This window comes from Ctenopharyngodon idella, chromosome 7 (genome assembly GCF_019924925.1).
Source record: "Ctenopharyngodon idella isolate HZGC_01 chromosome 7, HZGC01, whole genome shotgun sequence".
Classification (NCBI taxonomy): Eukaryota; Metazoa; Chordata; class Actinopteri; order Cypriniformes; family Xenocyprididae; genus Ctenopharyngodon; species Ctenopharyngodon idella.
Window position 1 is genome coordinate 12,962,658 of NC_067226.1, and position 27,816 is coordinate 12,990,473.

The following is a 27,816-nucleotide window of genomic DNA, read 5'->3' on the forward strand; positions in this document are numbered from 1 at the left end:
TGTAATGTTGCTGCTTGAGCATAAAAAGTATCTTGAGCATAAACAGTTACAGCGCTGAAAGTTCAATGCAAATGGAGATATTGTCTTTTAAAGTTGTGGCAGTTTAATGCCTACAAAAACGACCGGTTTGGACTACAACAAGCTTCTTCCCGGGTTGGTGACATCATAAACCCTGCAATTAACATAAACCCTGCCCGCATGAACACGCAACAAAGTGGGCGAGGCCATGTCGCACGGCATTATGGAAGCGGAAGAGTTGTCTACACCGGACGCGCGGCGCAACGCGACGCGTCAAAAGATAATAGAACCCATTATAATTAGTGATATTGTCCACACTGGATGCGGCGCTGAAGACATCTTCCAGAATCTACATGAGTTTATTGCTGGATTTGCACAATGCCTATTACTGAAAGATGAAGCAGTTCCCACTTTAAAAGCAGAAGCTGCTGATTATGGGCCCTTAACTATAAGTACGTTTTATTGTTTGTACATGTCTTTTAAATGTATTATGTTGCTATTTTTTGGTTGCATCAAGGACGTAAACAAAGACCAACGTGTTTTTGCTTCGCTAGCCAGTTAGCTAAATTCTATTGCATACTTCTCCAACAAACACCAACAAACACTAACAAACTTCTATGTTCATAGACAAACAGTTGTTCACGCTATAAATTAAACGATACCTTTACAAAAATGCTACTACTCAGTCATGTATTCAGCTACAGTAAAGCTGTAATTAGGATAAAACCGTATATCGAAAGCTAACAAACAGCAGTAACATTTACAAGTGAGAGCATATCTAAACACTTTGACACAAATACAAATGGAAATACTTAGCACTCATAAACGTCCTTTAGAAACCATGCTTGCAGAGGTTCTGCTTCACCCTCTTCATCATTACTGCTATCTGGGTCTGATTCGGGCTCAATTTGATACGACAGTATAGACGCCATTATTTACATTTCCACTGAAGCACATGTAACAACTAATGGTAAGGGGCGTGGCGTTTCCGGACGCTTCAGCGAATCACAATACACTGGGCCAGCTAACCAATCTGAGCACATTGCGTATTTCGGAGGGAGTGGTATCATACAATCAGGAAGTCAAACCGGCTGTTCAAATGACAATGGAAACAGTGGTGTAGAATAAAGGTAAAATATATGAAAAATACAGCATTTTTTTTAAAAACGAAGCATTAAGACATGTTAAACTGCACCCCATAAACACAATAAAGCCTAGAAAAAAAAAACAGTGTACCACCCCTTTAAATGCTACCGATCCACAATCTGATTTTGACTTGTGATGCCATGTCATAGTCACACCATGTTTGTTCGTTGGACAGAGGAGAACTGACCCCCCCGACTGAGTCTGGTTTCTCCCAAAGTTTTTTTCTTCATTCTTTCAGCTGATGGAGTTTGGGTTCCTTGCCACTGTGGCCTTTGGCTTGCTTAGTTGGGGACACTTAATATTCAACAATATTACTGATCTGACTGCACTGACACTACACCATGTGCATTATTAGGCAAGTTGATTTTCTGATCATATTTTGTTTTTTTCCAAGCACATTTTAACAATTCCAAACCACGTCAATCTTAATAACTGCTATTCATTTTGTATTTAATCATTTATAAGTGATATATAATTGTTCATGAAGGCCGGAAGTGAAAAACTTTTACAGGTTTTCTTTTACAGATAAAATTAGCCAAAAAAGAGATTTAGCTTATTAAAGTTAAAAATTATAAAAAAAAATTATTAAATGCTCATGAGAAGGATGCAATACTAAAGCAATACTTGTAATTGCAAAGTTAAGGCATGACCAATGGACAGCAAAATGTTCATTGGGTCAGCAGAGTCAGACAAAAACAAGTGGAGAAGAAAAAACACGTTAACTGCAAAAGAATCACAAGCTGAAGTGTTGTGAAATATGTGAAGACTGATTTTTTTTTTTATAGGCTTTATAGACAGACAGATTGAGAGTGACTCTTGAAGAACCAGCACCACATCCTCTTGTACCACTGTTTGAAGAATTTATCTTCCAGAATCTGGCAGTAAGGTGTGGAAGATCATTTTTCAACTCCCAAAACTTGATGCCAGATACTGGAAGATAAACATATGATGTATAATGTAAAATAATTAAATACAAACATAATAATAGTTATTAAAATTGATGTGGTTTGGAATTGGTAAAATGTGCTTGGAAAAAATCAACTTGCCTAAATAATTCTGCACACGGTGTATATGATGAGAACTGAACTGAGCTGGATGATGACATCACTGTTTTCTGCAGAACTGCTTTATAGATGAAAACTAATTTAATAATTGATGATCTTTACAACGGAACTGAATCAACACTGAACTGACTTCAGCTCAACAATGATGCTATTTTCTTTTAGAGCTGCTGTACAGCCAAAATGAACTGTTTGCATCATTGAATCAATTTTTTTTTTTTTTTTTTTATCACTGTAAAGCTGCTTTGAAACAATCTGTATTGTATAAAGCACTATATAAATAAAGGTGACTTGACTAAATAAAGTACAATAAAATATCCACTTTAAAATACACACTATGAAACACTATTACTTTCATATGAAAATATTGAACATTTTGCAGTTTTATTTCACTTTCTCCTAAAATGATAAATAGTATGAAGAAAAGAACTGAGAAAAGAAGTCTGTGTAATGGATCCATATGAACAGCTTATAAACAAAGTAACTTTAGCAGCTAGTAAAATCTGTAATCTTACAGAAGTGAGATAAACACATTTTTTTCTTCTGTTATGTGTTTTTCCATCAGTCTGACTGTGGCTGAAAAAAAAAATCTGTTATAAAAATGTGCTTTATGTATAATGATACTGACTGGTCTACTGTGCTTCTACTGATGTTTACTGGTTTGTGAGAGGGTTAGGGTTTAGCAAGTATCATCACTTCTATAAAAACCTTTGCATCTATGAGATCTCCTCACTAATATAGTGAAACTCACGTGTGTGTGTGTGTGTGTGTGTGTGTGTGTGTGTGTGTGTGTGTGTGTGTGTGTCACCTTCCTGTCACCCCTGGGCTAAACCTAATCCAACCTGACACCTAAATGTGTGTGTGAGTTCTAATGGATGCCTTGCTTTACTTTGACTGCTAGCTAACAGAGTCCCCCAGGGATCAGAGTCAGACACACACACACACACACACACACACACACACACTCACTCAGATGCAGTACTGTAGGTCAAGTGGAGCTGAAGTCTACAGATATCTCTTGAGGATATTTTAGAGGTCATGTTTGGAAAACAAAAACATTGTACAGACAACAGTTAAATCAGTGTCTGACTGAAAATCAACTTAATATCTTAATTTGTACTTAATATGACCTACCCAGTATTCCCTATATCTCTATACAGCATGAGTCACCAGTACTGTTGCATGAAAAATCATATTTCAGCTATGTCTGAGTTGTGAGCTTGCAGTATTAGTTGAATGTGAGATAAAAAGGCAGGTTTGGCTACAATAAAGCAAAGACACAAACATAAAGCACAGTCTGATTCACAAATTGATTCTTATAAGCCTGTTTCTTTTAATGAATCAGTCTAAAAGATTCAAGAACTCTGAATTCATCACAGCGGTTTCTGAATTAACAACTGACCTACTTACTGAACCACCATGTCAGAAATTAACTTTTTTTTTATTAAGGGCCAATATTTGCACCCTGCAAATGATTTTCAAAAGGCTTTTTTTTTCAGTCGAAGCGAGGAATGTTAACATGTTATGTGTATTTAATGATAATTAACTTAAATATTGGTTAAGTTATAAAGAAAAACATTAAAATATATTACAAAAACATAGCTGTACAAAACACTAGATCTCCTTACACTAGGTGTATAGTCATTGCACAGGATGCAAGTCAAAGCCATTTTCCTTCAGTGTTTACTTTGTTTCAGATCAGTACGAATCAAAGAAGGCGTGAATCTCTTGATGTGTTGCATTTCAGGATAAAACACGGTTCTTTTGAGGATGGATCAAATAATGACGAAAGTGAAATAGATCACTCCTCTCTCATAGTCAAGGACTATGTATTTCAATTATGCTAAGTGGACTGCTGATTAGATTACCTGTCTCTTGTGCTACCTTACCCTGAGAGAGAGAGAGAGAGAGAGAGAGAGAGAGAATTGTTCAATTAGATGGAGATCTGTAAATGGTTCTCAAAAGCCCCTTTCAGGCAAGTTATCAAGTGCCTTTGTACCCGCTAACCCCCCACCATCACAAATACATTGATTACCTCAATGAGGCTTCAGATTTGTAATGGATTAAATGTCATTAACGGTTAGAAGCATGTCTTTCTTCCTATTTTTTGTTGCTTTTTAGCACCATATGAGAAAGAGAGAGAGAGAGAGAGAGCAATGCTGCAAAACAGCACCTTTGTTATTCATTAATCTCATTTTGTCAAAGAGCTGCCATAAACTATTGCACTTGCAGACCAGACAGCTATTGATGTGTGTTACAAATTCATCCCCAGAACTAACCTAAATCTGACAAAATCCCATTCAAAGATGTCAGATGTCATCACTTGGAAAAATTTCATTCATTAAAATAAACAAACAAATATATATAATAATAATTAATTGATACTATTACATTATATATTATACATATATAACTATTACATTATACTATTATACATATATACGTATAATGTAATGGTATCATATATATATATATATATACGGCGCATGCTGAGGCGCACAGTGCGCAGAAGTCACCAACTTTCTGCAGAGTCAATAGCTAAAGACCTTCAAACTTTGTGTGGCCTTCAGATTAGCTCAAGAACAGTGCGTGGAATGGGTTTCCATGGCCGAGCAGCTGCATCTAAGCCTTACATCACCAAATGCAATGCGAAGCGTTGGACGCAGTGGTGTAAAGCATGCCACCACTGGACTCCAGAGCAGTGGAGACGTGTTCTCTGGAGTGACGAATCACGCTTCTCTGTCTGGCAATCCAATGGACGAGTCTGGGTTTGGCAGTTGCCAGCAGAACGGTACTTGCCTGACTGCATTGTGCCAAGTTTAAAGTTTGGTGGAGGGGGGATTATGGTGTGGGGTTATTTTTCAGGGGTTGGGCTTGGCCCCTTAGTTCCAGTGAAAGGAACTCTTAATGCTTCAGCATACCAAGACATTTTGGACAATTTCATGCTCCCAACTTTGTGGGAACAATTTGGGGATGGCTCCTTCCTGTTCCAACATGACTGCGCACCAGTGCACAAAGCAAGTTCCATAAAGACATGGATGAGCGAGTTCGGTGTGGAGGAACTTGACTGGCCCGGACAGAGTCCTGACCTCAACCCAATAGACCACCTTTGGGATGAATTAGAGCGGAGACTGTGAGCCAGGCCTTCTCGCCAACATCACTGCCTGACCTCACAAATGGTCAGGCAGTGAAGAATGGTCAAAAATTCCCATAAATACACTCCTAAACCTTGTGGAAAGCCTTCCCAGAAGAGTTGAGGTTGTTATAGCTGCAAAGGGTGGGCCAACTCCGTATTAAACCCTATGGATTAAGAATGGGATGTCATTAAAGTTCATGTGCACGTAAAGGCAAGCGTCCCAAAACTTTTTGCAATATAGTGTATATAGTGTGTGTGTGTATGTATGTATGTATGTATATATATATATATATATATATATATATATATAATATATATAAATGCCTCTGTATAAAACATTAGAAGTCTACAGTATGTCCTTGTTTAAGTGGCTAAGTAAACTTGTGCGTATTTGTTTGTTTGTTTGTTTATGTGTGCCTGCTTAGCTAATGTGAAATTTTGACAAGAGTCCCTAGGGGATGAACAGATGTACTTGTCTCTGAACTAACAGCCTGTTGATGATGTGCAATGTCTGGTCACATGTGGGCTCTGTCAGAAAGAACACACACACAGACCTTGTAAAGACACCCTATTTGCCCTTAATTGGATTGTTTATGGTCTTCGGGATTGTATGATGTGTGCGTGTGTGTGTGCGTGTGTGTGTGTGTGTGAGAGAGAGAGAGAGAGAGACAGAGAGAGACAGAGATGCTCCTAATTGGGTGTATTTGTGCCTTGTGTACGATGAATGTGTTACATTATAGTCAGTCCTCAGCAAGTGTTTCTCTCTTTCTTGCTCTCTCTCTCAAAGCTGATACCCGTGTGTCTTATTGGAGTAATAATGTTAATTTTATTCTTTCAGTCCTATATCCAGTTGTCCTTTGCTTTGTTAGTGTATGGTGTTACCACAAAAAAATAAGCTCACATAAAGTGATGGCACGTTTGATGATGGGCCAAAAACTGTTTTATCTCTTTCACATACACTGCCCAGAAGCGCCAGCTGTTGGCAAATTTAGACATTATGAGCCCAGTATAAAAGCAAGTGTGCTTTTAATGCAATTACATAAATGAGCAGCCTTTTTAAATCACACCCAATAAATTTCACACTTATGAAAGACAAGCTTGTGACAGAATGAGGTTTTCAGTCCAACTATGCTTTCAGCAATCTCCGTTTTCAAAATGGGCAGCACTGTTAAATGTTAATGGATGCCTTAATGTGCAGTATCTAATGGACGGCTTCAAGAAGCTGCTGGGCTGTTTCAAAGGGCACATTTCTTGAGTGTTCAGAGGATGCATGGGGTGATATTACAGGGCAGATGTGAAGACCATGTCATTTCAGTTCATCAGTCAATCACCATTACATTTATAATATTTATACTCAACAAATTTATTCAGCATCAAAATGTCAGAGACAGGGGAGATAAAATAGTTATATGGATGATTACACAGTTACCTGTCATGTTTGCTATTAAAAATGTCTTTGATACCATGAAAAGAGGGCAGAGAGATACCAGATGTATTGTATTGTGAATTCATGTTTCTATGTTGATCAAATTGAAAAAGTGAAAAAGCTTTAAGATTACGATATATTTATGAGCCGTTTCTTTGAGCCAGTTTATTTTTTGCTCTGTTTGTTTCTATCATAGCATGTTTGAAACAGAGCTCCTTAAGCTTAGTTCCATTAGTTGTTTGTGTTTTCCTCTCAGATTAGATAAATTGTGAGGAGTGTTACGGATGATACATTTTGGATTCCTCAGGCAAACAGAGAGATTTGTGTCAGAGTACTTCCTCGTAAACAATTACCAGGGAAATAAACAAAGGGCACAATCAAACACACACAGTTAGTATATAGTATCTCTTGCCTTCAAAGCATCCATCAAACTGAAACACTCTCTTTTTGTCACGAAAGCTTTGACTTCCTGTTAACTGCTTTCCCATCTGTCGCTGAACCTGTCATTTCTCCTTTATTTGAACGATTGGTTCCTAGCTGTCCAGTGATGCCCTGATGGGGAGTTTTCCCTAGCGAAATGACCCTTGAACCTAGTAGCACACAAATTGTCTTTTAGATCCTCCATCGATGGTCAAAGGTCAAGTAGCATCTCTAAGATAAGGGACACAGAGATTTAGTCGGATGGAGAGGGATTGTGCAGTAGGTTATTTGGTAGCTGATAATGGAAGAATTATGTTGTATCACAGAACAAGAGTTTACCTGACAGATCAATAGCATCTTAAGAAGATGTAATATATAAAGAGAACAAATACATTGTTCCACTATCAAACTGTTCATTTTATTATTATTATTATTATTATTATTATTTAAGGCAAATTTCTCTTGTATCTTTTATGAACATGCCTTAGAAAAAAAAAAAAAAACATTACTAGTGTGCATCTTGAGACAAACAATGACACTGATATATTTTAAGATATGCAAGTTACTTTTAGTTAAAACAGTTCAAACATGCATTTTAGCCTTCGACTAGATTTAAGTCTTGTTTGTAAAAATAGGGGTTAGAGTAATATTAAGCTTTCATTTGTCACATGCAAATTACAACAATGGTAGTGAAATGCTTTTTTTTCACGTTCATATTTTTGAACTAGTAAAATATATACACAGTTTTATACACTTTAAATATTTATGATTTATTGACCATTATCTCTGTAGTGTAAAAAAAAAGCTCCAGCTTACCTGTCTATTACTGACCATGAATCAATATATCATGTCATTTTAATGATTTGCCTACATTTGATTTTGTAAAGATTTGTCTTAGATGAAGCCTAGAGTGAGGTCATAAATTTTATTATTACTATATATTATATATTTCTTCACTTGTCTATAAAAATAAATATATATATAAAAACTCTAATACTATCTGCTTAAATACATGTAAAACATTTTATTACTTCAGGTTCAGTCAGTTTATTTAAGTATGAAAAATTGAATAACTACAGTTTCTGATTTAAAATGCAATTATAATGGCCTTTAAACCATGCAGTATTTTACCGACTTGTTTTGTTGCTAGAATTTTCAAAAAAATCTTGTATTCCTGTCTTATTTATATCTAATGCAGGAATAAAAAGTGCAGTGAGAAAGTGAGAGAGTAGGAGAGTAGAAATAAAATATGTCACTGGTGTGCTGAATTCTCAGCCTGGTCCCAGTGCTCCTCATGAGGGTGTCATTTAGATAAATGCTCCCAATTACAGCACTGCTGCCCAGTACTCACAGGCACAAGACTCTGTCTGTGTTTCTGAGGGTGTAAATGAGGGTTTTTCCCTTTGTGTATATGTGTGTGTGCCTGAGGGCGTTTCTACACAATATTTGAAGTCATATTACATTCTTAAAAATTAAGGTTTCTTTAGGCCACTTCACACCACACAGACAAAGCAACAAACCAACAAACAAGTTGGTCGTTGGATTTACAATTTTATGAAAAATAACTGCCGTGTTCACACTGCCCCAACAGACACCGACAAATGCTGATTGAACATGTTGAAAACAAACCCTGACCAACGCCAACAGACGCCAACAGGGGTAACACACTGATCCGACAAAACCCAACAAATGTGTTTGTTGGCGTTTGTCTGTGCGGTGTGAATTGGCCTTTATTGGCATCTGTAATTCCATGAAGAACATTTAAAATCCATGGAACCTTTTCATTGTGCAAAAGGTTCTTTATAGGGCAAAAAAGATTATTAAAAGATTATTCTGTAATGTACTTTATATATTAGAAATAAAATATTTTTGAAGAACTTTTTTACTGAAAGGTTTTTTTGGGGGAAAAAAAACTTCTATTTTTTTCTCTCAAAACACCCTTTTGGAAACTTTATTTTTTGGAGTGTAGCATGATTTGTTTCAGAATGTTTATATGACTGCTTTGGTTGTGTCTGTATCTAACCAGATTGTTTAATAGTTGCACAAGTCAGAATTATCTCTGTGTTCCCAGCCTCACGCTGGCAGCTGACCAGGCCCCCTTGCAACACTGAGTCTTTGAAATTATAGATACATATTTTTCTAAAATCAAACCAAACAGATCATCCCTAAAGGCTTTCCATGACTGTTGAGCCATGCTTTCCTCTGATTCAGCTCTGCTGTTAGGAGAAAATAGCCTGTGTGATAAGGATAGCACAAAAAGCTGTAGTTAAAAACACAACGTTGTCATTTTTACTCCCTTGTCCACACCACTAAAACTTTTTCTTTCTTTACTTTACTTTTCTACCGCTTAAAGGTTTTTATTCAGCGATGATGCTTTAAACTGATGATTTATACTGATTATCATTAAAAGATTTCTATTTCTATAAGTCCCCCCTGCAGTCAATCCCTTATCTCTTAAAACTCATCTTTAATAATCAAAATGACATATTTAAATGTAAAATGTATCACGGTTTCCACAAAATTATTCAACATGGATAATAATAAGAAATATTTTTTGAGCAGCAAATCAGCATATTAGGATGATTTCTGAAGGATTAATAACACTGAAGACTGGAGTAATGATGCTAAAAATTCAGCTTTGCCGTCACAGGAATAAATTACCAATATATTATAAAATAGATTGATGAGCAGATTTTTTTTCAAAAACATTTAAAAATCTTACTGTCTCCAAACTTTTGAATGGTAGTGTAGGTTCAAAAATAAATGTTACAAAATAATGTGTTGTACTGTGAAGTGCTGACAGTTGTCACGAATCCCTTGAGCTATTTGTAAACAATGGATCGTTCTGGTTAGCTTGATTGTTGTTATGCTATTAACAGGGTAACGGTGAGGTAAAGCCTTTTGGGAGGATTGGAAGGTGGATGGTGGTGTGCGGTTTGAGAGAGATGTCAGAACTAATCAAGACAGATGTATTGAGTCATTGTAACTTTCATGAACATGGATTCAACTAGACTTCCCTTTTCTCCCTCTACTGGCTCCTGCAAATAAACTCTGATTTTGATAGGTGAACCTTCCCCCTCTGATTGCACATACTGTTGGTTTGCTCACTCTACATTTCCGGCCTACTCAAGACTTTCAGATGTGTAGTGTAGGTTTGTGGAATGGCTCAGTTTTTAAATAATGACAGCATTTTAGGTGATCTATAAATTAAAAAAAAAAAGAAGAAGAAAAAAAAGCAGAGCATTTTTTCTGTTGACCACACATCTGAACACACAGATTCCTATAAAAGGCAAATGATAAACAATCCCTTTACTGGGAATTAAGTGCCTTTAAAATAGTCACAGATTTGAGTTATGGAGTCTGATGATCTTTTCCTGCTCTCTGTGCAATAAAAACCACATGATAGCCTTTCATAATAGTAAGTGAGAAGGCATTAGTGAGAATTAATTGCCCCTGGCTGTATAATATGAGGGGTGTACATTAATCAGCAGTGGCTTAATAACCACCAGATGCATTTTAGGTGTCTCTGAATGGTGTGGGAATTTCTTTGAGTTTATATCAATACACTCCATTGAAACATTGTAATAGGATTACTTGAATTTATTAATCTGCCACAGTTTGTTCTGTAGCATCAGGTTCGTGACATTAATTCTGTTTAATTCTGTTCACGACACATCCATGAACAGTAGCTGCATTTTGAAGTGTTAGATTTGCTGTACACAGTTCACTGTGATTTTGCCTAAAAAGATCTATGTCTCATTTGACTTTTTGTTTTTCATTCAGTTCTCTATTATGTTTTTGGAAAAATGCAGACATGCTTTCCCATTCTCTACTGAGCTACTGAACCTTCAAAGTGATCTTTTTGGCTGCTCTATGGCTTCTCTCGCAAGTCTCCTTGTTCGTGCAGAGAATTTTGATAGACGACCTTTACTAAACTGAGTGGTTTGGTTTTGCTTCCACTTTCTGATATTTGAGCCAACAGAGCCTGCTGGGAAATTCACAAACTTGGAAACGACTTTTTCCTAATTTCAGCATTTGTTGTGTTTATTTATAACTAATTTGGTATTCTCTTTAGTGCTCATAGTCTTTGAATGCTTTAACTGTTGGGTTTTTAGCCAGAAAATGATTTTCATGATTCACACGTGGTAGCCAATTGTGAGGGCTGTTGTGTACTTTCAGTTGTTTTTCTTTATTTTGTTTGATTGTTCAAACGGAATACTTTCCTTTTTAATTTTTTTGTTAGGAATATCATAAAGCAATGTCATATTAAAATAATTAATGTTTGATTTAGTGCTTAGGAATAAATAACACAGCGAGCTACATTTCAGTATTATTTGCATTTCATTAAAATGGGTGAATTCAGCCTAAATGCATTTACAAGGCTCTGTGTGTGTGTCACCTTTGTTTCCAACATCCAGCACCAGAGCATCTTGTTTCTTAAATGTTGGAGGACTAAAATACCTCTCATTTTCACAACAAACAAAGTATAAAAGAAAATCTGCATCATTAGGTTATTTTGAGGATATTTGAATGGTGACACCGAAGCCCCTTTTGTTGTAGCATTGGAGTAAACACTTTACAGATCCTCTTGAGCTCTTGAGTGGTGATACCTGGCTCCTCACTACCTACTTTAATGGTATTCTGTGTGGGGGCTATTTAAAAACTGATGCAAAGATGAATCAGCAGACATGTTGGACTATTGAATGTTTTGTTCATTCAGGATTCTTGAATGAGTAATTAATCAGCTGCTGTTGTAATATAGTTCAAAAAACATGTTGAAGTTGTGTAAATTTTCAAGAAATTCCACATTAATTGTAATTTTGCCATCCAGTTGGCAGAATTTATGTGCAGTTTTTCTGTTACACTGATGATGATTAATTAGCAGTTAGGTATTTTAATTTAAAACGGTCCTTTCTGTTATGGACATTAACAGTCATTTGTGCAGATGAAAAACATTCCCTCAAGCTTTCACACTTTTGTTCATATGTCCTTGATTATACACATACTAATTTACATTTATGCATTTGGTAAACACTTAACTTATATTGCATTCAAGGTATACATACTACATCAATTCATGCATTCACTGGAGGTCAAAACTATGACCTCCATGCTCCACTCTTTGAGCTGCATTAGTGATGTGCTGCTATAGATAGAAATGTGGGGAAAATGTTTTTGAAATATGTAAGATTGGTTTACCTTTGATCTATTTACATTATAAATTTGGAAAGTTCTGAAATTGACTGTAGTGACCTCAAAACCTACCAGGCTTATCATAAGTATATTTGAGCAACTTCACAAATGCATTTGGGGAGATACTGTATATAATTTGTACACTGAATATGGGACCGCAGATGGTGAATGATGCTAAAGAGTGATCAAACAAAACCAATTCAATTGATTTAGCTTGTCGTATTGAATCAAGATGTCTTTGCATACATGCATACATGATGACTTGACTAAAAGCATAACAAAGCTTTACTGTTGCTGCAGTTAACCATCAGATCTTTGTTTTTGTCATATCTATTGCAGTGAATGACAACCAGACATTTTCTCATCTGACATTTCATGCTAGCAACAGATCTCTGGAGGAGGGGAACATGTCTTCACAGTGTCGTGACTTCACAGGAGGAAATTTTTTTTTTCAAAAACATTTTTTGCAATTTATCAAAATTAAACAGCAACAAAAAATAATTCACTTTAAAAATCTGTAGTACAAATAACAAAGAGCATGCCATTATCAGATCACCAGGACAAGACAAATTGCCTGTTTAAAATGCAGGGAGTCTATTAAAGGTGACGGTCATGGCCAGTATCTAGTTTTTGGAAGACCGGTCAGAGAATATTTATGACACCACTCCATGTAAATTATGTTTGATGGTAATGCTAACATGCCGTGTCTCTAGTGGTGGTCTGAAGGATTTAAACACAAGCACAGAAATCCAATATGCCTGTCAAAGTGTGGGTTATTTTCAGTAGAGATCCATCAACAAGCAAAAAAGAACAGTCAAGGACATGTTCAAGGCTAATGTGCGTTTTCTTCAACGCAAATGCTTTTGTACATTTTTCGATCTTACTGTTTTCCTCCAGCGCTTCCCTCCAAATGCACAGGCTGTTCTTATACCTTGAACCGTGATTCAATGTGACAGTGAATGTCTGTATGTCAGTATGACGCATGATCACAAATGAATACAGGAAGTCACAATCATTTTTTCTCTTCATTTCCAAACTTTGAAACTTTCCTTTGTGGCAAAAATTTGATTTATTTTGAGATTTAGACTGACTAATTTGACTTTATACAAGCTTTATACATAACCAAGGGCTGTGAAGGATACAGTATTATCAGTAGATTGGCTGAAGGTGATGATGCTGTTGATATCAGGATATTTTATTCCCAATATATTTCAATTGTGCACCTCATATTCTTTTTCAGTTAATATATATATATTGAATTTTCTGGTGTTTCAGGGGTTCATTTACACTATACTGTTCAAAAGTTTGGGGTCAGTAAAAAAAAAAAAATATATATTTTTTTTTAAAGAAATACTTTTATTCAGCAAGGATGCATTAAATTGATCAAAAGTGACAATAAAGACATGTATGATTTTAAACATGTATAGGAATGAATGAATGAGGCATTTATATAGCACTTTCTTATGTATTACTGTACACCCAAAGCGCTTTACAATCATATCAGGGGTCCCTTAATGTTACAAAAGATTTCTATTTCAAATAACTTTCTGTTCATCACCTGAAAATTCAGCTTTGCCATCACAGGAATAAATTACATTTTAAAATATATTCAAAAAGAAACTTTTTTTTTTTTTTTTTTTTTTTTTTTTAATTTGCAATAATATTTCACAATATGACTGTTTTTACTGTATTTTGATCAAATAAATGCAGCCTTAGGTGAGCATAAGAAATGTCTTTCAAAAAAAATCTTACTGACCACAAACTTTTGAATGGTAGTATATACCGTATATGTGGAAAAAGTCATTGATTGGAATTCATTTAGATTTATTTAGAAGTTCAAAGCAGATTATTGTCCCTGTTTTATTCTTCACCTTTTCTTCCCTTCATGTTTCTTTACTATCCACACTCCTTCGTCACCAGCGGCATTAGTCCTGTCAGCTAATCACTGGCATTAAATGAGCCATCCGATTAAGTTAGCATCATTAGCGAAACGTTTGGCAACCGAAGCGCGGCGTGCCACACAATCCTCTGAATTAGCTTTATTAGTGACATAATGTTCCTCTGAGGCCTCTGACATTTTACTCTCCACGAGAGGATTTACTTAATGAGTTAGCTGTTTCTGGCGCTCGCTCCACCAACTCCGCTGATGACCTCTGCCGAGTTTTGCTCCGCTTTGGAGATGCTGAACACCGTCATTGTCTGATTGCGTATTCTAATTAACAGACTCGACTATTCTGAATGAATGGCATGCTTAATGAATTTAATTCAGATTTCAAATAATCATGGCTTTTTTGGTAATCAATTAAATTTTGCTAAAATGAGGATGTTTGCTAATAATCAAGCTATCTTTGAACAACAATAGTAATAAAAAACACACTGTCCTGTGCTTATACATCTATCATGTTAAAGTGATACTGGAAACTGTTTTGTTTGTTCTAGAATTAGTTTTGATAACAAACACAGGCGGTAACACCAGGGCTGGACTGGGACAAAATTTCAGGCTGGTAAATGTTACACTCATCCAGGCCATCCCATACACTCATAACAAATTTTGAAACCATGGACAAACCTATTTTTTTCCACAGCCCCAGGCAAAATAATTAAAAGTTCTCTCTTGAACTGAACCTTCACTTCCATTTTCCTTTTCATTTTCCCCATCTCTCTGTCTTTCCCTTGTGTGTGTGTGTGTGTGTGTGTGTGTGTGTACTTTTTTTAAACAATTTTTCTTGTATCTGTCACTTCTTCATCAGCACGTCTACTGTCATGAACAGAACTGTCTCCACCTTGTTGCAATAACCACCTCATTGTAATTTGTTTGCACATAATTTAAATGTATTTTAGTTAAATTCTAAGTACATTTTTGTTGTTGTTTTGTTTTATATTGGCTTAAACACCCAAGGTTTAACAAAACTACATTTGATAAGAATTCTAAATTGCCTACATGTCAAAATTAGTAGGCTACATTAATAACTACTAATAATAATAACTACTGCTAATAATGACAATATCTTTATAGAAAAATAATCTGTCTGCTAAATTACTACTGTAACTTTACAATAGATAATAATGATGTCCTTTAGCATACAGTATTTGACTGATGATGGTAATGAGCTACTACTGCTAACATTTGCTAGCGGTTTAATGTTTAGCTAAGTTAACAAAGACAAAACTACAGTAGCCTGTTTACAGATGAAACTGACCTGCACTTGAAGCCCTAAACAGGTCAGTAATTTCGCTACATTTCGCTGCTTATTCTTGAAGACCTATCCCTCTCTGCTCCACCTCACTGCTTTCTTCATCCTCGAGTCCCTCGCACTGATTACTTTGAAACCGTTTGGCGGAAACATGTGAGCCGAATCATAGTGTTGACAGTGAAGAGTAACCGAGCGGGCCACTAAGGGCAGCAGACCAAATTTTTATTTTATTTTATTTTATTTTATTTTATTTTATTTTATTTTATTTTATTTTATTTTATTTTTCTATGGTCTTTTATCATGACTGTGGACAGGTTAACAAGCATTTCACATTATTCACATATTGACATGCTGATTTGTCTATAAAAATGAAGGGGAAAAAAATGTTTTGTATAGTTTAAAATGTCCTCTTTGTAAAGCACAACCCGTCATGTTCACTATCATTGTGTTTATAGTTGATATACTGTATTTACTATGCTATTCCTCAGACCTTCCTTTAGTTCCTCATCCCGCCATGATACCTCTGTGTGATGTCTCGGAAACATGGCGCCTGGCATAATGATCACCTCCCCCACCCTGCCCAGCCTTCCCTCCCGCTTTCATTTAAACCTCTCGAGCTGAAACACCTCTGTTCTGCTCTGTTCTGTCAAGTAAGGAACAAAAATGTGAGCTCAGCAGGAGCTCCAGAGAGGAGTTCTGTTCACTTCTGTTTTTTAATTAGTTCTATGGGGGAAGTCTTTAGCACTGTATGTTTGTTTTGACGAGTAGTCTTTGATCAGGCATTTTGCACACTCTATCAGCTGCCAGCAGCAGTATGCTTTCCCTCAGCCTAACTGAGGTTCACAGTATGTGAATGTATTATTTTGAGTTAAAAGAAAGTTGACATAGTCACTTTAAATGTAACCCTTTGACCTTGACCTTGCTCTTAAGCGCATTTCATGTAACTGTGTTGTGTGAAAATGATTTGTTCTGACAGTGTCAGGCTGGTTTAGGCCACAGCTCTCTGCCTGTTTGATTTTTTGCACATATTTCCACACCTGTGATGCTGCCTTGTCATTCCTCATGTCTACTGCAATTCAAATAGTTTCTCCATGAGCTAACATCAATCTCTGACTAGTTTACCTCACATTACCTGCCATACTTGAAACATCATCTGCTTACACTTTCAACGGGATTAAATTAAGCAGTCTTGTTAATTTATTTTTGTAATGTTGATAAAAAATGTTTGGTAACGCTTTAGATTACAGCCCGGAAAGTACTGCATAATTACAATGAATTTACAGCGTAACTTTCGATAATTATAGTGTACCTATAAAGTACGTGCGTGTAAGTATAGGGGAACAATATGTAAAGTCTTGGGAATAAAGGGGTAACAACCAAGTAAGTATTTTAGAACTAAGGGGTACTTATTTAAGGGGTATTATGATAGACAACAATCTTACGTTTGGGAGCAATTTAGCGAGAAAGTGCACTGATTAAGTTGTTTCAAGGCAAGTAGAAAGCACTATTGCAATCTTTTTTAATACATGGGGAAATATACTTTTGTTTCATGTAGTTACAGGGTAAGTATGACATTGCGGGCTGTAAATTAAAGTGGTGCTTGTTACACTCATGTTTCATGTAGTTACAGGGTAAGTGATAAAAAAAATAAAAAAAACGCAAACAATCTGATATCACTGACTCCGAAACGTTTATTTGAAAAACAACTTAATTAAAAACAGGTCTACAACACTTATTATTCATTTATTCATTTTTTTTTTAAATCAGCTTTTCATTTCAAATTCTAAAGTCCTGACAGAAAGTAACACGTTTTGTCCTTTTTGTTGTTGTTGTTGTTGATGTTGTTGTTTCTCTTGCTTGGCTTCCTCCTCCTCTTGTTTCTCAACTGATGAATCTTAAGAAGGAATCCCATTGCTATTCTGTATTAAAAGAAAATAGCCTACAGTACACCCAGAAATTTTCTCATGGTTTAGGCTATTGTAACGAAGCGGGACTCAGGCAGGGATCCAATTGCAAAGCTTTATTAAAAGTGAGCGTGGTCGTACAGGCAGGGTCAAACAGGGACAAACAGGAACAGCAAGGGACAGGCGGAATCGTGGTCAGGATACAGGCAGAGATCAAGACAGGCAGATATCACTCACAGGTCGGGAAACAATATACAGTCCAAAGGCAAGCAGCAGGGAATCGTAAACGGTAAACAGACAGGATCGGTAACAGGCAGACAGGTAGACAGGATAATAACGCTCAGTAATGTACACTAGGTGAAACAAGACTTCGCCCTGAGGTGGTGTGTGAGTGAGTCTTAAATAGTCCAGATAACAAGCTACAGGTGTATGTGGCAAATGATGATTGGTGTGGAGTGTGCATGTGACAGGCAGGGAGGATTATGGGAAGTGTAGTCCAGACAGAAATCTTGACAGCTATTCATCTTTTCGCTTCCGACCAACTGTCACCAGCGCCTGCATGAGAGTCGACTTTGCGTTCGACGAAGCATGTTGTAATGAGCAACGTGAAGCTTTCATGACGTTCTCTGTTATTCTGTCTTGTTTGTTTCTCATTATCATTATCTGTTATTCTGTGTATTTTGTTGTGAGCATTAATAAAAAAAAATAAATAAATACAAATTTAAAAAAAAACTGATGGCATCCGACATCCGCGTGACTTTTCGCGTGAGTTTCTCGGCAGGCTTACGTCACGCTTCAAGTTACGTCAAGCATGAACTCTCAACCCTCTCATGCACATGCAGGTGACGGTTGAAAGTTTAAAATTTTTAAATATTTGGTATTTTTCTTAAAAATACGTATCGTTTCACTTCAGAAGACATTGATTCATCCACTGGGGTCGTATGGATTACAGTTGTTATTGTTGTATGTGCTGTTTGATGCTTCGACATGAGCTTGCATTATAAAGTGTTCCCAGATATGATTTATTTTTCTAAAAAACTTTGTTTGTGTTCATCTTAAGAAGGAAAGTCGTATACATCTCAGATGGCATGAGGGTAAAGATGAGTAAACGGTGAGCACATTTCCGGGTGTACTGTATTTTCTTTTAATACAGAATAGCAAATGACATGGGATTCCCCTTTTAAGATTCATCAGTGGAAAGAAAGAAAAAGAAGAAGAGGAACAAGGGGAGGAGGAAGCTTTAAATCTGTTTTGAAATAAATTGTTTTTCAAATAAAGGTTTCCGAGTGATAACAGATTGTTTGTGTTTTTTTTAATTACTTACTCTGTAACTACATGAAACAAGAGTGTAACAAACACCACTTTAATTTACGGCCCGCAATGTCATACTTACCCTGTAACTACATGAAACAAAAGTATATTTCCCCATGTATTAAAAAAGATTGCAATAGTTCTTTCTACTTGCCTTGAAACAACTTAATCAGTGTATGTTCTCACTAAATTGCTCCCAAACGTAAGATTGTTGTCTATCATAATAGTATAAGTACCCCTTAGTTCTAAAATACTTCCAGTATAAATAATTTGTTATTTTCCTGGTTGTTACCCCTTTATTCCCAAGACTTTACATATTGTTCCCCTATACTTACGTGTACTTACTTTATAGGTACACTATAATTATCGAAAGTTATGCTGTAAATTCGTTGTAATTACACAGTACTTTCCGGGCTGTAATCTAAAGCGTTACCAAATGTTTTAATTCAGTTGGAGTGTGTTTATCTGTTTGTCTCTTTCTGTCATCTCATATCATAGCAGCCATTTAGTTTGTCGCATACTGCATGAACATTTCAGAATGGCTTCTCAAAAAAGCACGTTTCTCTCCTTGTGAGTTTGTAAATATCAGAACTGCACTACCATCTTTCCCAGTGCAGCTGTTTGGCTGAGTTGTGAAAAGTTCAATTTTTTTGCTGACTGGTTTTGCTGACTCCAATTCAGTAAAAAAAAAAAAGAAAAAAAAAAAGGTCAACATGCTCATGAGATCACTTTAGCAATCAGAGAATCAGAGAAAAAAAAAACAGTCCATTCTGAAAAAAAAAAAAGTATTTATTTTGTGCTTGCTGTGAATATTTCAAACCCCAATGTTGTGTTTACATATTTATGGGATCTTAACAAAGATTTGGGGTTGAAAAGACAGGCTATGAATGTTTACCATCAGTATCTTAACTTTTAACCAAACAATTCAAAGCAATTCCAGTGTACGAGGGATGTGTAAGGAAAAATGTAATTTTATTTTACTGAAAATATTCTGTGTTAGAATGTCAGAAATAGACACGACAACACACAGTGAGTCATATGTTTATGTTGCCTCTCGGCTCTAGAATAAATCTAATAATATGAGAATGTGATTCAATCTAGATGCGTATATGCCATCACATCTTTCCGTATGTAACTTAGCAATTAAACAGAGTGATGATATTAAGGAGATTACATTTCTCTCTCTTTCTTGCTATTTCCTTCATGCAGATCCAATGATTATGGGTCAACCTACACCAAGCTCAACCTGATGCCTGGGACAACCATCATAGTCACAAACTTCTACATTTGTCCCACCAATAAGAAAAAGGTGAGAGGACCATAAACACTTTACTAAATCCTTTTACAGATCTCCATTTTCTTTCATAGAAAGGTTTAGATGGTGAGGCACAGATCTACAAATCTACAAATTCTTTGTTGATTTTTACAAAGAATCGCATACTCACTTTCCCCCTTTTACTACCATTTTATTATCAAGATGTGTGTATATGATTGTGATATTCATTTTTTTCACCGTATATGTTAATGAATATGTGAGTATGGTAATTAATTATCATGCACAGACACTTTGCAATTAACACTCAATAATAAGTTATTGGCAACAGTGCATGTTTAAGCACATATCAGGGATTTACATGACTTTACCAAATGGTACTTAAGAGCTCCATGTGGTTCTTCTCACTTAATATTAGAATGTATTCAAATACATCTAATAAATATGTCCTGTGAGTGTGTGCAAGTATAATTAAATGTGAGGAGTTTAAGGTCATGTGAATTTTTTTTCCTCGTCTATGCAGATTGATGGTAATGATCACCCTAAAGCAACTATGACATGTTCAAGCGTGTCAAAGTCATCCTAATGAAGTTTACAGGAATCTCCTGCTCATTAGTAATCTCCTCACAACCTCTTAAACATGAACACACACAGACGTCACAGCTGAATAGTGCTAGCTGTCTGTAATAGGCAATTTAGCAGAGACACATCAAAGCTTGTGTGCAGTCCTCAGCTCTAGTCACAATGCACAATATTAATAATTAACAGGAAAATACGTTACTCAGAATGTTATGCGGTTTGAGGACATGGCTGTGTTTTGATGCTTGTGGCTGGGACGTGAATTGCACAGGAAGTAACTACTGTAAGTATTGACTTCAGGAGACGAAAGGAAAAGTAACTCCACAGTCACTCCTGATGGAACCTCTTTCCCACGTCAGACTCCTTTATCTTTAAATCTTGGACGACCGTACCTTGACCGTCGACACAAAGAGTGTTTTGAATAGGGCCGGACAATACAAGCACTTTCTGCAGTGTCTGGGAAAAAAGTGGCTTTTATGAAAACAGACACTTTCAGGCTTCTAAGGAACAAAACTTGAGTGTCCTCATTGATGGCGCTGCCGGTCTGGGGCACTTACAGTGAGCAGCAGGGAAAGCCTCTGTTTGTTGTTAGCTGGCCACACATTTCAACTCTGACTCACAGAATTGATACTTGTGCTGCTGGACAGTGGTTGCCATATGCTATTCATCAAAATCACACACTTCTCACAACGCTCTGCTTGGCTTTATATCATTATGATGCTGTTATCTATACAGACAGAAACAGTGTTGTGTGCTATTTCACTAAGGCATCTATATATAAAATTCTTTTTTATTATTATTTGGTTGGCTGGGCGATATGTTGAATATTGACAACAATTTTTACAATATTTTTATAACAGTATAAAATTAATCAACATTGTGCAGATCATGTTCATTTTATTTTGTCTGTTAAGTCTCTTAAAGACATTCTGGCTTGTGAGTATTGGAGCATTAAGAGATATTATTTTAAAAAATTATATATATATTTTTTTTACATATTTTATTATAAATAATATATTTATCTTAATATTTATTAAATATATGTTTTTATAAATATAATTAAAATATTTTATTATAATTGTTTCATCTCTTTATTGTTATGAAAGTTATTTTTATGAATAAAAATAGCTTTTTTTATTTTTATAACATTTATTTTTATTATATGTATTTTTGAAAATGTCTTTTCCCCCCGTCTTGCAATTGGTTGGACAAAGAGATAGTCATGCTCTAAACTTACGTCATTGGTTGTGTTAATGTTCCTGTATCTGGATGTTCAAACAAAGAAAAGCAATGTCTGATAACAGGACCACAGTGTTTATACCACAGTGTTTACACTTAAGCTGTATTACTCATCCCTATCTGGGTGTGTATTTATAAATCAAAATGTTTGTCTTGGTTTGTGAGACACAGAGAGAGTGATAGTGAATGCGCTGCTACACCCCACAGGTCACTGTACAACTACACAATGTCAATCAGTGTGGCGTTAGACAAGGTCCCAGCGTAGAGGAGCAGGATCAAACGCCACTGATCCAAAACCAAAGCGTCTGGCCCCCTCATTTCTACAGCGCTGAGCTCAACCGAGCATGAATGAAAGCAAGAGACACAGAAAGAAAGAAGCGTCAGAGGGAAAAACAGAAAAGCAAGTCTGACAGCAGTTGCAAATAAAGCTATCCTTGGCTCTAATATATCTGACCTCCATTAAATCACATTTCTAAGTCCCTTAACGAAGATGAGCAGTATCTTTTCTCAGTCTCTAATTAGAAATATTCAGCAGTGGAATTAACAGCAGCTGATTCTGCAGTAATGGATTCAGTGGAGTTCGGTGCCGCCCGCCTTCATTTAGTTAATAGCTTGCTCTGTTCAGACAAAGAGTTTAAGCAAACAGTTTAATTTCAAACGGCATAAATTTCACTTCCTTTGTCCCACGTTATCTCTTGCTGGAACTCCAGCAAGTAATTATTCAGGAAATAATGTGTGATTTGTCCATACTAGAGATATGGGGAAAGTTCATTAATGGGAAATGGCCTTGAAAATGAGAAAGCAGGACGTTTCTACTTTATCAGAGAAACAATGTTGTTATACTTTTATGGTTTGTTTCAGATTCTGCATTGATGGAAGCATTTACATATTTATATATCCTATAAATATTAAAAATTATTAAGCCTGTCTTCATTGCATTTTCCTGCTGACTGTCATTCAGTCTGGATGCTTCCATGATTTGAAGGTCATAAACAAATTTTGTTGTGTTTTCTTTGTTCACTTAAATGGTGTAACATAGTCTTTCCAGATATAATTCTCAGCCACTGTGGTGTGTGTTTTATGAGCGCTTGCAGCAGAGAAGTCCTCTCACATTCTCAGGGACTCGTTCTGTTGGAAAAACTCCCATTACTTCAGCAGCTGTAGTCAGAGCATGAGGCCCAAGATTAAAATCTCCTTGCTCAGTGTCTTGAAACCGAGCTAAAACAGATATAAAAGACAGTGGCTATCTATGACATTTGGGAGTTTAATACATGCATTGGAAAGTGAGTGAAGCAAACCAGTGTTCACACCCTCCAGTCGGGAAAGCAGAAAGGCCACGTCCACGAGCGTGACTGGTTAATGGAATGATGTTCCTCTAGGTGAAAGTTCTCATAGAGCTGGGAAAGAGGGAAGAGAGATAAAAGCCAAGAGATGTTCACTTGTTTCCCATAGCTGCTTTATCTTTAAGAATTTAGCAGGATTTTCTCACATTTTCTCATTCTTTGGTAAAGAATTTCTAGTTGTCCTATCTGGGATTTTCCAGACATAAATCTCATAGGCTGTGAGACTTTACTGTAAATTGGCATGCTAACCCACTGTGATACAGTACTTGAAGTGCAGAGGGATCTTGATCTGTTGCTAATGGTTTTATAAGAGATAAATAAATGTTGGACTATAATAATTTGAAAGACTGTTGAGAGGTAATATCCCCATTTACTCATCATTTGAAAACATTATCATATTATTATTAGTAGTAATAGTATTGTTGATGTTATAAACTAATTAATTAAAGTTAAATCTTACATTTCAAAATATGAATATTGGCATTTTTCCACAACATCAACTATAATTTGCATTCAGTTTGAAAAGGACATTTCGCCAATTATTAACTACAGACAAATAAACACTCTTTTAAGCCTAGATGTGTTAAAAATGTATGAATGAATGTATTTATTTATTTATTTAAGCTTTAGAAGATTATGGAGTCAAGTAAGTAGTCTATAGTTTAGCCAAGAATAAGTATTACAAATTGCTTCTTTGTTCATGGTCTCTTTAACTCGTAATGAGCTTTAAACTCCATTGTAATGTGTGCCTACATGCACACACGCATACACCCCTCACACCACTAAAGGGACACTTTCTTACACCCATAAACTAGAAACCTCAGACCTACGGTTGCATGCAAAAATATGGGAACCACTTGCAGAATCTGTGAAAATGTGAACAATTTTAACAAAATAATTGAGATCATACAAAATGCATGTTATTTTTTATTTAGTACTCTCCTGTGTAAGATATTTTACATAAAGGATGTTTCCATATAGTCCACAAGACAAAAAAAATAGCTGAATTTATTAAAATAACCCTGTTCAAAAGTTTATGAACCATTGGTTCTTAATACTGTGTGTCGTTACCTGGATGATCTACGACTGTTTTTTTGTTTTGTGATGGTTGTTCATGAGTCCCTTGTTAGTTCTGAGCAGTTAAACTGAGCTCTGTTCTTCAGAAAAATCCTCCAGATCCTGCAGTTTCTTCAGTTTTCAAGGATTTTTTGCATATTTGAACCCTTTCCAGCAGTGACTGTATGATTTTGAGATCCATCTTTTCACACCGGTCTTAATGCATTGTGTTTCCTTCTGGAGCATCAGTGAATGTTTGCAGCTTTTTTAATGTGTTTGAGTCCCTCAGTTGTCCTCAGTGTGAAAAGATGGATCTCAAAATCATACCGTCACTGCTGGAAAGAGTTCAGATATGCAAAAAATCCTTGAAAACTGAAGAAACTGCAGGATCTGGAGGATTTTTCTGAAGAACAGAGCTCAGTTTAACTGCTCAAAACAAACAAGGGACTCATGAACAACCATCACAAAACAAAACAAAACAAAAAAACAGTCGGTAACGACACAAAGTGGTTCCCAAACTTTTGAATTGGGGTTATTTAAATAAATTAATTTTTTTGTCTTGTGGACTATATGTAAACATCTTTTATGTAAAATATCTTACTCAGGACAGTACTAAATAAAAAATAACATGCATTTTGTGAGCTCTCCTATTTTGTTAAAATTATTCACATTTTCTCAGATTCTGCAAGTGGTTCACATACTTTTTCATGCAACTGTATTAAAACACACTGCTTGAAATTTTGAATGTGATTTATTGTCTTGGATCACTTCAGTAATCCTGCAGTAGTTGCACGAGAATATCATCAGACCCTGTAATGAAGTTTTTGATGTCACAGTGACCTTGTTTATGCTCCTGACCTTGCGTAGAGATCGATAACACTGATAAATGTCGCTGATTTATTTTCACACACAGTTTGGCCTCTTGTCATCATTGCCATTACATGGAATTTGTGACAGATCAAATGGATTGGTCTGACCTGATTTACCATAACCAGTCAATAAAAGACAAAATTCAGTACCTTCACTGTATTGCAGTGTCTGGTAACCAAGACTTGATTCTTTCCATGCCAAATGGAATAGAAAGCATGTTCCATTGCAGCTTTGATTTATTGAGGGATATTTTCTTCATCATCTTTTTTTCCCCCATGTTCTCAGTCTAGGCATTAGACTAAAATGTTGCTTTGAGAGAATTCCTGTTTGACAAAATTCTATACAAATAAATCTGAAGTGTGACATTTCTGTAGCAGTAGCCTCACTTAAACATATTTGCAAAAATAATGACTAAACAATTTCCCTTGGTCACACAGACTTTAACTCTTTAAAAAATATAATCAGTATTCCCCCCCATTAACCCACTTTTTGTGTCTGTCATTATGTAAGCTTGGTTTTTTATAATTATCTGTTGACATTAGATAAATGTGTGTTAATTATACCCAAAACACTTTAAAGGTCATGCATACACTTTCGAGTTTCATTTTGTGGCTCTGATTTGCAAGAGCCTTTATAAATCATACTGCAGAGTACGAGCCTGTAGAAGAGTTGCAGAGCATGCAGAAGAGGCTTTATTGGATGCAGTTTATGAAACATAAACTTGTCTTGTGTGGAACAAAATGTTTTATTTTAAATATAATATATATTGTGTTTGTTTGTTACTGTAGTTTTAAAACAGCTGTTCTTTTTTCATATAGGCCTTCTAACTCTATTTGACTATTTAGAAAGTGTCTGCACGAGGTTTTAAATGACTGCTCTTATGTGCATCCTATCATTTTCACTCCCCTTGATTCATTATTCCTCATTTAGATTCATTTTATTTCATTTATGCTATCCTGCTGTACTGACGAGAAAATAAACGGCAGCGCATCCTTTAAGATCTGCCAGCAGTGGCTTTTTCATGCCAAGAGTCTGCTGATGTTTTTGCTTAATAATGCATGCAATAATGTGTACAGTAGTTAACACAAACCAAACTTATGCCTTTTGCATCTGTATCTTTATGTGTTAATGTATTAAGCTCAAAATGCATACAGACTAAACGCAATAAATAAGCAGGTAAAATTAAATAGGTAAAAAACAAAACAGTATGAATCATGTAGTAAAAGGAAAGACAGGACACGTGCAGGACACTCTGTACTGGAGCCTCTTTATTTATTTATTTTTTGTAGTCTGGTAGTCTAACCTCAGACCGTCAGATCAAAACAACAGTCAGTTTGATACACAAGAGCACCCACAAAAGCAGCATGTAACACATTTTGATTCAATGTTGTTCTGTATCTCAGTGTTTTAGTGCCTCAAACTTTGATATAATACTCTCTAATTTCTTAACTCACTTTAATTTCTAACATTTTTTGCTCTGTAAATCTTTTATATTTTTACCCAGAGTCTCACAACCTCTGCTGGTTGGTGCTTATGTGTATTACAGTGATAACTCAACCATTTTGGCTCATTTCTAATTGGTTAAACTGACAGTGTTACTGTATAACCATGTCTACGCATTCAGTAACTGAACATAAGATGCACACTTTGAACATATACTGGAAATAGTAGACCATCCAGGAACTTTTTATGATTTGATACTAATTCTAATCTTAATACTTTATAGGATGGATTGTATGCAAATTGGGACCCAGGGCCAGTTTTATAATATTTGATTGATTTTTTTTTTTTCTGAGATAAATTGGCTGTGACTGCACTCTGAAATAGTTTAATCACACCTGGACGGCGGCCAAAGTGTTTGAGGATAAAATGATTGTAGCTGAAAAGAGGTGATGGAGGTTACAGATAAATTCATGATGACGTGGAGTGTCTTTGAGGGCTTACAGATGGATTGATTGTGTCTGCTCTCAGCTGATATGGAATTCTGGCTGCTGTGTTCAACTGAGCCGTCTCTTGTGAAAGGGAGATGGACGATGAAAGACGTTTTAATCATCTTGCATAGACACACAAACACACATTCATATTCAGTGGGATCCAAAAGTCTGAGACCACATTACAATATATATTCCAGTTCAGAAATCATAAAGTTTTATATTTAAATCATAAAGTTTAAGGAATTTTAATGAAAAATAAGTATTGATTCCGTACTATTTCTAGGTAATTAATCAAATAAGAAAGTTTGTGACATGGACACTAATACTGAGCCTGTTTCTTTGAGGGGGCACCAGTGGCGGTACTGATTCGCTCGGTGTACTAAAAATAATGTTTTCCTCTTTTCCTCTATAAAGAATCTTTTGTGTGAAGGAACGGTTCCGAGGATGTTCCTGAATCATAGATGTCAAAAAAAGAAGCTTTATTTACTTCATGTGAAATAAAAGATGACCCAAAAAAACAAACATACAGCTTCTAACAACCTTCTTTGTGAGCATGCAAGACATATTTCAGATCTTTATAATATAAATTGTAAAACTAGACTAAAAGTAGAAGCATTTTGACTATTGCTCTCAGGCTTGTGGACCCCACTGTCTGTATTGGCATTAACGTGAGTGGATTTGATTTGCAATCACAAAGAATTCCCAATAGACAT

At 35.8% G+C, this 27,816-nt stretch overlaps 1 protein-coding gene across 5 annotated transcripts in view; it reads left to right on the forward strand.

The window, feature by feature from the left end:
* The window catches only part of sorcs2 (sortilin-related VPS10 domain containing receptor 2), a 188,057-nt gene that overhangs the window by 92,509 nt on the left and 67,732 nt on the right, over positions 1 to 27,816 (forward strand). For all 5 annotated transcript variants that reach the window (XM_051901010.1, XM_051901009.1, XM_051901006.1 and 2 more), the window contains one exon: positions 20,019 to 20,118. In XM_051901010.1, coding sequence (XP_051756970.1) covers positions 20,059 to 20,118 — 60 coding nt within the window. In that variant the 5' untranslated portion in view covers positions 20,019 to 20,058. The remainder of the gene's footprint in view (positions 1 to 20,018; positions 20,119 to 27,816) is intronic.